General features: G+C 41.7%; 1 protein-coding gene across 1 annotated transcript in view; it reads right to left on the bottom strand.

The window, feature by feature from the left end:
- LOC135543429 (heparan-sulfate 6-O-sulfotransferase 1-A-like) overlaps window positions 1-10,404 on the bottom strand; it is a 24,458-nt gene extending 14,054 nt beyond the window's left edge. Inside the window, exon 1 of the mRNA XM_064970685.1 lies at window positions 9,532-10,404. Coding sequence (XP_064826757.1) covers window positions 9,532-10,034 — 503 coding nt within the window. The 5' untranslated portion in view covers window positions 10,035-10,404. The remainder of the gene's footprint in view (window positions 1-9,531) is intronic.
- Between the last annotated feature and the right edge of the window lie 2,003 nt (window positions 10,405-12,407).

Raw genomic sequence — 12,407 nt, 5'->3', positions numbered from 1 at the left:
GGCAGTGAGGCATTCAATACCTCCTTGCACACTCTTGCCTGCATCTATCTGATCTAGAGTGTAATCATTAGTCCAACAGTTGCAAAAAGAGAGATTCTATTGAACAAAGTCAGGTATGTTTATCCGCATTTCATGCCGTTTGCTTCCATTTAGAAACATTTTAACAGAATTGGTGCAATGAATACACCCCTGATCACAAGCAAACACAGTGCACTTTCATAGCAGGCACATACAAACAGCTCGTTGTATATACAGTACCAGTCAAAAGTTTGGATATACCAACTCATTCATTATTTTTACTATTTTCTACATTGTAGAATAATAGTGAAGACATCAAAACTATGAAATAACACATATGGAATCATGCAGTAACCAAAAAAAGTGTTAAACAAATCAAAATATAATTTATATTTGAGATTCTTCAAAGAAGCCACCCTTTGCCTTGATTACAGCTTTGCACACTAATGGCATTCTCTCAAACAGCTTCATGAGGAATGCTTTCTTGAAGGAGTTCCCACATATGCTTGGCACTTGTTGGCTGCTTTTCCTTCAATTTGCGGTCCAACTCATCCCAAACCATCTCAATTGGGTTGAGGTCGGGAGATTGTGGAGGCCGGGTCATCTGATGCAGAACTCCATCACTCTCCTTCTTGTTCAAATAGCCCTTAAACAGCCTGTAGGTGTGTTGGGTCATTGTCCTGTTGAAAAACAAATGATAGTGGGACTAACCAGATCACAAACCAGATCAGATGTTGTATCGCAGAATGCTGTGGTAGCCATGCTGGTTAAGTGTGCCTTGAATTCTAAATAAATCACTGACAGTATCATCAGCAAAGCTCCCCCACACTATCACACCTGCGGAGATCATCCATTCAGCTACTCTGTGTCTCACAAAGACACAGCGGTCGGACAACATAAAATCACAAATTTTGACTCGTCAGACCAAAGGACTGATTTCTATTGCTCAATCTCCTGTACAGCAACCCTACCTTGTCACAACACAACTGACTGGCTTAAACACATTAAGATGGAAAGACATTCCACAAATTAACAAGGCACACATGTTAACTGAAATGCATTCCAGGTGACTATCTCATGAAGCTGGTTGAGAGAATGCCCAGAGTGTGCAAAGCAACAACAACAAAAAATACAGTTGAAGTCGGAAGTTTACATACACTTAGGTTGGAGTCTTTAAAACTCGTTTTTCAACCACTCCACAAATTTCTTGCTAACAAACTATAGTTTTGGCAAGTCGGTTAGGACATCTACTTTGTGCATGACACAAGTACTTTCTCCAACAATTGTTTACAGACAGAGTATTTCACTTATAATTCACTGTATCACAATTCCAGTGGGTCAGAAGTTTACATACACTAAGTTGACTGTGCCTTAAACAGCATGAAGAATTCCAGAAAATAAATGTCATGGCTTTAGAAGCTTCTGATGGGTTGATTGACATCATTTGAGTCAATTGGAGATTTACCTGTGGATGTATTTCAAGGCCTACCTTCAAACTCAGTGCCTCTTTGCTTGACATCATGGGAAAATCAAAAGAAATCAGCAAAGACCTCTGGAAAGCAATTGTGGACCTCCACAAGTCTGGTTCATCATTGGGAGCAATTTCCGAACGCCTGAAGGTACCACCTTCATCTGTACAAAGAATAGTACGTAAGTATGAACACCATGTGACCAATCAGCCGTCATGCTGCTCAGGAAGGAGACTTGTTCTGTCTCCTAGAGATGAATGTACTTTGGTGTGAAAAGTGCAAATCAATCCCAGAACAACAGCAAATGACCTTGTGAAGATGCTGGAGGAAACAGGTACAAAAGTATCTATATCCACAGTAAAACGAGTCCTATATCGACATAACCTGAAAGGCCGCTCAGCAAGGAAGAAGCTACTGCTCCACAACCGCCATAAAAAAAGCCAGACTAAGGTTTACAACTGCACATGGAGACAAAGATTGTACTTTTAGGAGAAATGTCCTATGGTCTGATGAAAAAAAATAGAACTGTTTGGCTATAATGACCATCGTTATATTTGGAGGAAAAAGGGGGAGGCTTGCAAGCTGAAGAACACCATCTCATCCGTGAACCACAGGGATGGCAGCATCATGTTGTGGGGGTGCTTTGCTGAGAGGAGGGACTGGTGCACTTCTCAGCAAGGAAGAAGCCACTGTTCCAAAACCGTCATAAAAAAGTCAGACTACGGTTTGCAACCGCACATGGGGACAAATATCATACTTTTTGGAGAAATGTCCTATGGTCTGATGAAATAATAAATAAAGCCAGTTTGGCCATAATGACCATCGTTATGTTTGGAGGAAAAAGGGGGAGGCTTGCAAACTGACGAACACCATCCCATCTGTGAAGCACGGGGGTTGCAGCGTCATGTTGTGGGGGTGCTTTGCTGCGGTAGGGACTGGTGCACTTCACAAAATAGCATCATGACGTAGGGAAATGATGTGGATATATTGAAGCAACATCTCAAGACATCAGTCAAGAAGTTAAAGCTTTGTTGCACATGGGTCTTCCAAATGGACAATGACCCCAAGCATACTTCCAAAGTTGTGGCAAAATGTCTTAAGGACAACAAAGTCAAGGTATTGGAGTGGCCATCACAAACCACTGATCCTCAATCCTATAGAAGATTTGTGGGCAGAACTGAAAAAGCATGTGTGAGCAAGGAGGCCTACAAACCTGACTCAGTTACACCAGCTCTGTCAGGAGGAATGGGACAAAATTCACCCAACTTATTGTGGGAAGCTTGTGGAAGGACATTTGACCCAATTTGCTTTTCACATTCTTAAAATAAAATGGTGATCCTAACTGACCTAAAATGGAATGTTTACTAGGATTAAATGTCAGGAATTGTGAAAAACTGAGTTTAAATGTATTTGGCTAGGGCAACTTCAACTGTATATATATATGTATATATTTATATACAGTGCCTTGCGAAAGTATTCGGCACCCTTGAACTTTGCGACCTTTTGCCACATTTCAGACTTCAAACATAAAGATATAAAACTGTATTTTTTGTGAAGAATCAACAAGTGGGACACAATCATGAAGTGGAACGACATTTATTGGATATTTCAAACCTTTTTAACGAATCAAAAACTGAAAAATTGGGCGTGCAAAATTATTATTATTTATTAAGTCTGAAATGTGGCAAAAGGTCGCAAAGTTCAAGGGGGCCGAATACTTTCGCAAGGCACTGTATATATATAAATATTTGTTTGTTTTTTCAAAATTTTTGTTCATTGCAAAGCTGACTTCAAGGCAAAGGGTGACTACTTTGAGGAATCTAAAATATATTTTGGTTAACACTTTTTTGGTTAGTACATGTTTCCATATGTGTTATTTCATAGTTTTGATGTCTTCACTATTATAGAAAATAGTCAAAATAAAGAAAAACCATTGAATGAGTAGGTGTGTCCAAACTTTTGACTGGTACTGTATGTAATTCCTTTTTGCATCTATTTACACACTCTCCTCCTCTCACCTTTTCCCTTCGCTTGTGGACTTCAGTGCACAACACATCAGATGTCTGTGACCAGGCGATAAAAACCTTTCCAAGCCAAACCTTCATATCATGACTGCTAACCTCACACAAAATACATTGTTGTCATGTCATAGTCAACATAGTTACGAGGACTAACGTGCTAGTCACCCGCTACAATCACGCAGTAGTGTACAATCAGCTGCAAGCAGTTACACAGGCGGGCCTCGTGGCAATAAATTAATAATTGACTTGGAAGAGTTCCAGTGTTGGATAGCCATAGCCAGCTAGCTAACAAAGCAACACTCTCTGTTTGAGCCAGGTGTTGGGAGTTGGCTAAACTAGCCACCTGCATTTGATGCTAGCTTAGTAAGTGAAACAAAAAAATTACTGAGAAATACAGCTCTCTCACTCTTCTCTATTTCTTTCTCTTTGAGTCAACTACTCACCACATGTTATGCACTGCAGTGCTAGCTAGCTGTATCTTATGCTTTCAGTACTGTATTCATTCTCTGATCAATTGATTGGGTGGACAGCATGTTTAGTTAATTGCTGAAAGAGCTCTGATACTGTAGGTTGGAGGACATCCTCTGGAAGTTGTCATAATTACTGTGTAAGTCTATAGAAGGGGGTGATAACCATTAATGTACCCAGAGGAGGACCGAAGCTAGCTGTCCTCCGGCTACACCATGGTGCTTCCCTACAGAGTGCTGCTGAGGCTACTGTAGACCTTCATTGCAAAACAGTGAGTTTTAATCAATTATTTGCTAATGTGAATATATTTAGTATAATTTTACCTAAAAATGATAACTTTTGTAATGTTTCACTATTTTTATGAAATTCACTGAAGAGGATGGTCCTCCCCTTCCTCATTGGAGGAGCCTCCACTGCTGCCCAGCTAACGCTATGCTAAATCCTAGGCTAATTAATAGGCTGTAATCATGTTCCCACTTCAAGCATAGCGGCCCTTACTAACAACCATATAAATGCTGGCTAATTGCTAACCAGTGAGTGCACGGCTAATTGTTCTGTGGGCTGAGAAATCCCTTAGGAGAGAAAGAGCAGGGTTGCGTTCAGCATTGTGGAATGTTCTGACCGAAATACGTTGAGTAGAACAGGCCTAGATGAAGCCCAATGGTGCAGTATGTAACATGTCCTTCAATCCCCTTACTAACAACTTGTTGTGTGAGATAACACCACAGAGGAAAACCTCTCACCTCACAGTGTGTGTGTTTGTTTTTAACCAGAAGACCCCACAAGAATAGCAAACAAACATTTTGTTAGCCCCCACAAGGTCAAATGCTATTTCTAGGGGGTTTAGGGTTAAGGTTCAAATTATTGTTAGAATTAGCTTTAGGAGCTAGGGTTAGGAGTTAGGGTTAGATTTAAGGTTAGATTTTGAGGTTAAGGGTAGGGAAAACAGGATTTTGAATGGGACTGAACTATGTATCCCCACAAGGTTAGTTATACAAGACTACAGTTGAAGTAGGAAGTTTACATACACCTAGGTCAAATACATTAAGCTCAGTTTTTCACAATTCCTGACATTTAATCCTAGTAAAAATACCCTGTTTTAGGTCAGTCAGTATCACCACTTTATTTTAAGAATGTATGTCAGAATAATAGCAGAGAGAATGATTTATTTCAGCTTTTATTTATTTCATCACATTCCCAGTAGGTCAGAAGTTTACATACACTCAATTAGTATTTCGTAGCATTGCCTTTAAATAGATTCACTTGGGTCAAATGTTTTGGGTAGCCTTCCACAAGCTTCCCACAATAAGTTGGGTGAATTTTGGCCCATTCCTCCTGGCAGAGATGGTGTAACTGAGTCAGGTTTGTAGACCTCCTTACTCGCGCACGCTTTTTCAGTTGTGCCCACACATTTTCTATAGGATTGAGGTCAGTGCTTTGTGATGGCCACTCCAATACCTTGACTTTGTTGTCCTTAAGCCATTTTGCCACCATTTTGGAAGTATGCTTGGAGTCATTGTCCATTTGGAAGACCCATTTGCGACAAAGCTTTAACTTCCTGACTGATGTCTTGAGATGTTGCCTCAATATATCCATATCATTTTCCTACGTCATGATGCCATCTGTTTTGTGAAGTGCACCAGTCCCTCCTGCAGCAAAGCACCCCCACAACATGATGCTGCCACCCCAGTGCTTCACAGATGGGATGGTGTTTGTCGGTTTGCAAACCTCCCCATTTTTCCTCCAAACATAACGATGGTCATTACGGCCAAACAGGCTTTATTTATTTTTACATCAGACCAGAGGATATTTCTCCAAAAAGTATGATATTTGTCCCCATGTGCAGCTGCAAACCGTAGTCTGGCTTCTTTATGACGGTTTTGGAGCAGTGGCTTCTTCCTTGCTGATGTCGATATAGGACTTGTTTTACTGTGCATATAGATACTTTTGTACCTGTTTCCTCCAGCATCTTCACAAGGTCCTTTGCTGTTGTTCTGGGATTGATTTGCACTTTCGCAACAAAGTACGTTCATCTCTAGGATTCAGAACATGTCTCCTTCCTGAGCGGTATGACGGCTGATTGGTCCCATGGTGTTCATACTTTCGTACTATTCTTTGTACAGATGAACGTGGTGCCTTCAGGCATTCGGAAATTGCTCGCAATGATGAACCAGACTTCTGGAGGTCTACAATTTTCTTCCTGAGGTCTTGGCTGATTTCTTTTGATTTTCCCATGATGTCAAGTAAAGAGGCACTGAGTTTGAAGGTAGGCCTTGAAATACATCCACAGGTACACCTCCAATTGACTCAAATGATGTCAATTAGCCCATCAGAAGTTCTAATGCCATTACATTATTTTCTGGAATTTTCCAAGCTGTTTAAAGGCAGTCAACTTGGTGTATGTAAACGTCTGACCCACTGGAATTGTGATACAGTGAATTATAAGCGTAATGATCTGTCTTGTAAACAATTGTTGGAGAAAGTACTTGTGTCATGCACTTAGTAGATGTCCTACCCGACTTGCCAAAACTATAGTTTGTTAACAAGACATTTGTGGAGTGGTTGAAAAACTAGTTTTAATGACTCCAACCTAAGTGTATGTAAACTTCCGACTTCCACGGTATGTTTGTTTGTGTCTGCTTGTGTGTGTATGTGTGTACACACACACACACACACACAACGCAGCACTCTCTAACAGCGACATGACACCAAAAACACAGTGAGAATGAAGCAAACTGTGACAATATCCACAGTGCAGGCTCTCCCTCTCTAAAAATCTCTCCCCTGCTACCCATCCGCTCTCTCTCTCCCCCGCCATCTCTCTCTCTCCCCGGCCAGCTCTCTCTCTCCCCCGCCATCTCTCTCTCTCCCCCGCTATCTCTCTCTCTCCCTGGCCATCTCTCTCTCTCCCCCGCCATCTCTCTCTCTACCCCGTCTCCCTTCGCCAGTGTCTCTCTAACTGTGTTTCTCCCTCTATTTCAGCAGAAGTGACAGCCATACAGTCTCTCACAATGTTTTCACAATTCCGAACATACAGTGAGTGTACAAAACATTCCGGACATCTTCCTAATATTGAATTGCACCCCTTTTTCCTTCAGAACAGTCTACATTTGTCGGGGCATGGACTCTACAAGGTGTGGAAAGCTTTCCACAGGGATGCTGGCCCATGTTGACTCCAATACATCCCACAGTTGTTTCAAGTTGGCTGGATGTCCTCTGGGTGGTGGAACATTCTTGACACACACACAAAACTGTTGAATGTGAAAAACCCAGCAGCGTTACAGTTCTTGACACAAATCCGGTGCACTTGGCACCTACTACCATACCCCGTTCAAAAGCACTTAAATCTTTTGTCTTGCCCATTCACCCTCTGAATGGCACACATACACATTCAATGTCTCAATTGTTTCAAGGCTTAAAAATCCTTATTTAACCTGTCTCCTCCCCTTCATCTACACGGACTGAAGTGGATTTAACAAGTGACATCAATAAGGGATCACAGCTGGTCTGTCATGGAAAGAGCATGTGTTTTATGTTTTGTACACTCAGTGTAGATTTTGTGTGTGAGTTTGCACACGTGCATGTTTGTCACCTCTTTGAAAACATCTAATCACTGCCTAAAAGCTTGCCTTGTATTCCACATGGAGAGAAAGAGAGCTAGAGAGAGAGAAATAACAAAACTGTGGAATGATGGAATATTTTATAAGATTATTAATCTGGGAAAATGTGCACACAAATACGCAGACACACTGGTATAGGGAAAGTGAGGTTCCCGGTGTGGGAATGTGGTGTTGGGATTGTAGGGATGAAGGAGTAACCATTTTTGGAATATTGAGCAGCCCAAGATTAATCCCTGATAATCTGATTGGATTAAAACACAACGACCTGTCTGGTCAGTCACGCACCCGCACATAGTTCACCCTGCAGTGATCTACGTTGTGACGCTTAAACAGAGTGAACCAGGCAGATTGACAAGCATGCTAATTGAATCCTCCCCCTCCACAGCAACGAAACAAAACACTCTCCGCCTTCACTCTCACCATCCTCTTCTCCATCGTTTCACTCAAAAGATCAACTCATTTTCCCATGCCTCCCCTCATCCTCTTCTGTCCCCCATTTCCATCTTCCTATGCCCTCCCCTCCTCTTACACTACCATACTCTTCTACTCTCTTTCTCCTCTACCCCTTCCATCCCCTCATCATCCCCCCCCCATCCTCTCCACTCCTCTTCCCTCTCCTCCCATTTGTAGCCATTCATTAGGACAGACAGTTGTCCATTAGCTAAAACAGACATGTTGGAAATTGCAGTAAATATTCCATGAAAAAAATAAATTTTGCCTAATGTAGAAATCACGCTCTGACAAATAGAGAGAGAAATAGGGGGAAGAGAGAGAGATGGAGAGGGGGAAAGAGAGAGAGAGAGCACGAGAGAGGAACAACAGCTATAAATCCACCAAGCGGAAAGCATGCCTGCTGTTTGATTAGAAAATGACACCATGACAGAGCAAGATAGAGGGAGGAGGGAAAGAGAGAGAGATATGGCAAAAGAAAGAGGGAGAGAGGGAAAAATAGTGTTGGGGACATGAAGACACACGCACACACAAAGTAAACTGTGTAGAAACTGATGAGAGCAGATAAACATCCTCCCTCCAGCCTCCGGAGTAGCGAGACGCATCATCACCTCTGACCATCACAGAGCCTTGTGCCAGGAATACCAGCAGTACAGTGTATGTGTGTAACCAGCGGAAGTAATCACCAGGATTAGAGTGGAGTCAACCCCCCCGCAGGGATCCTCTTACTTCAGCAAACATCCACACATCCACCCACACACACAGAGAGGACAGGAGAGAAGGGCAGGAGCCAACTCTTATCTCTGAATTAAAGTGATGATAGTTTTCTCTGCCAATCTGTCTAACAGTCTGCCTGCAAAGTGATCCCTGAAGATAAAGGAGTAAGCTATGTAGCAATGAATTTCTGCATGCTAAGATCTGCTTTTCCAAAATAAACGTTCTTTCAGTAGAATCATCAATATAGGCCTAACTGTAGTTGCAACATTTCTGATCCAATGTTGATTCAATGGTTTACAGTAATCAATATTCAACACGTTTCAAGCGTTTTACAAACCACTAAAACGATGCATCAGTGTTCAATATGCTACAACTTTGAAGAAGGATCAAGACATACTATTTTAATACTGCTTAGTTTGACAGTATGATTCTCTTATGGCTAATTCGAGTTGACAGTGGGTTACCCTATAAATCTAACCCTTCGGATATGATAAAAACAGAACTGCTCAACACAAATTCATATGACAGCCTGTCATTAAAACACTGTCAAACAAACTGCGACGGATCTGCTACTACAGTAAGTCCACACACAGTGAGAGAATCGTCCAGGCACGCTCCCTAATGACGTGATCATACCACTCGATAATTAATGGTCTTCAATCTCCAACAATTGTCAATTGTCGGAGACCCACAGGCTTTGCACGCTTTTGATCCAGCCCAACACTAACACTCATGATACAACCAGTCAACTTTCCTGTTTTATCTCACCTTTCATTTTTCATCCTGGTCTCCTTTTTATCTAGAACTCCAGGAACACAATTTTTTAGCTCGGTCCAGTCCGCGTGTAAGCCACAACTCCAACCGGTGGAGAACCGGGAGAATAACCAGGTCTCTTTTCGGTTGGGTCGATAACAGGTACACTTCTTCTGACCCGGTCTACAGTCACACGGAACCTCCAACCTCACATTCTGAACCAGGTGTCTCCCGAACGTTGTCCCTCCTGTCTTCTGAATGTGTAAAAACACGATCACGTCTTCTCCTTTGATTTCAAATTCCACCGTTCGCTCCAAATCCCGGACTGGGAAATAGTATTTCTTGACGTAGTGCGGGTCTGGGGAAGGGAAAATGTCCCCACCATCGTCCTCCTCGGTGAAATACCCGTGTGGTGAGCCGAAATTGATCACCCCAGGCGCGACGTATTGATATAAGATCAGCATAAAACAGACGGAGCCGACTACAATTAGGAGAAATTTGCTGCTCGCCTCAACCATGGTCCTTCCAATGCGGTGCAAACGTTACCATTTCCCGGTAAACCGACTCGAGGGGACCAGAACGGTGTAGCTAGAATTAATTCCTGTTGTTGTACTCTCTCTCCCCAAGCAAGCGGAACAGGACACGGTCATATCAATGGGGTAGGTTACAGAAGCGATCATGTGAATACAATGTAACTAAACTAAGCGTATTTACAGTGTACAAAGAGACCCGTAAAATCCAGCGCAACAATGTGTGTTCTCCGTTTTCTCTCGTCCCTGTGTTGTTGCGATGCATGTGTGTTTAAAGTCCTCTTCGCTGCATTACTATTGAGCTATGTACCCAGGATCCTCAGCGAAATAACCCACCTTCTATCAGCACAACACACACATTCACAGTTTCCCCCCCCTCTCCATCCCTCCCTTCTCCACCCCCCCCCTCTCTCTCTCATACACACACAACAGGACGAATTTAAATATTGAGGAACAAGATCCGCATTGATTTCTACAGGTAGTCGTGTTCTACTATAGTTTAGCAACTTGTAGTTTATATACAATTAAATTACATCTATTTAAGGGTCTAAAGAATGGTGCTGCTTTATTTAATACCGAAAGAGAACACAATTGTAATAGGTACTAATTATGTAATTACCATTGTACAATGTAATTTCTTCGTCGTTTATCAAGTAGAAAACAGACTGTAAAATAAAGTTTTACCTAACCCACCAGAGATTATTTTATGTTAAAACCAGCCGTAAACCACTTAGCAAATAGCAATGTAAGGTTAGAGTATTCAATTGTCCACAGCCAGTAGAAATGAGAAGTCAACAAAATGGTCAAACGAAAACAGAAGTGTCAGAGAGCAAACGCAGAACATATTATTTTTAAATGTGTTTTATTAATTAACATAGACCCTGCCTATTATAATTAGGCTGAACACCAAATAGGTAAAATTAAGCGACCTATTGATTCATTTAACCATGTGGTATTGTATTTTATAAAGCCTACCACTGAGGAAGGCTGGGGTGTATCCTGTTGTTTCCTGGATTGCCGTTATTAATAGCAAATACTTTTTTCGAGCCTACTCGACCACAAAAAGACGAACGAAATTTCACCGAAACATAGAACTAACCTCTATGTGTAATATTTGGTACACGTACGGCGCTGTTGGCGTTTCTACTGCGAGAGGGAAGCGCTGAGCAGCCTGGTCTTTTCTCCCCAGACCAACAAGTTGTCAGTCGCATAGTTAGGCCAAAATACTTCCCTCAGGCTATATTTTGTCGGACAAGTTTTGACTTATCAGATGTTAGATTGAGAAGAAGACATGTTTCAAGCTCTAGATGTGGAGATAAATGTTTGTGTTACAGCTGAGCTGACACTAGTCTTCTGTAGGCCCATATTTCCCTTTAGGCAAGTAACCTAAAGCGAGACAGGTTAAATGCAGGTGCAGACTTTGCAGTGGAGTTGTTGAGATTAGACACAAATAGACTCAACACTTTCCATGGTGTTTTTCTGTCTGTGTGGTTGGAGGTTAGAAACAATTAACCTAACCTTGATTAAGCTGAATTAATGTCTGGCTTTAAAGGCACAATTGTATGATTTTGATTGTCATTGTAATGTGCTGATTCGTTCTTTATTTCTGTCTCGTAAATCCTTTATTTTTACAAGATCACAGCACACCACAACTAGATGTGGGCTACACACTACACAGGCCTACAGTGCATTCGGAAAGTATTTAGACCCCTTGACCTTTTCCACATTTTGATACGTTACAGCCTTATTATTATTTTTAAATGACTGATCAATCTACTTACAATAACCTAGAATGACAAAGCAAAAAGTGATTTTTAGAAATTTTAGCAAACGTCTTTAAAAAAAAGAGGAAATATTACATTTATTTAAGTGGGAACCTGTCCTTTGGTCTGATGAGTCCAAATTTTAGATTTTTGGTTCTGACGGCTGTGTCTTTGTGAGACGCAGAGTAGCTGAATGGATGATCTCCGCATGTGTGGTTCCCACCGTGAAGCATGGAGGAGAAGGTGTGATGGTGTGGGGGTGCTTTGCTGGTGATTTATTTAGAATTCAAGGCACACTTAACCAGTATGGCTACCACAGCATTTTGCAGCGATACACCATCCCATCTGGTTTGTGCTTAGTGGGACTATCATTTGTTTTTCAACAAGACAATGACCCAAAACACACCTCCAGGCTGTGTAAGGGCTATTTGACCAAGAAGGACAGCCAACAAGTGCTCAGCATATGTTGGAACTCCTTCAGAACTTTTGCAAAAGCATTCCAGGTGAAGCAGGTTGAGAGAATGCCAATAGTGTGCAAAGCTGTAATCAAGGCAAAGGGTGGCTATTTTGAAGAATCTCAAATATAAAATAATATAAC

Source organism: Oncorhynchus masou, chromosome 7, assembly GCF_036934945.1.
Source record: "Oncorhynchus masou masou isolate Uvic2021 chromosome 7, UVic_Omas_1.1, whole genome shotgun sequence".
In the NCBI taxonomy this organism is placed as follows: domain Eukaryota; kingdom Metazoa; phylum Chordata; class Actinopteri; order Salmoniformes; family Salmonidae; genus Oncorhynchus; species Oncorhynchus masou.
The sequence above is the reverse complement of the archived record's forward strand: the minus strand, read 5'-3'. Positions and strand labels throughout refer to the sequence as shown.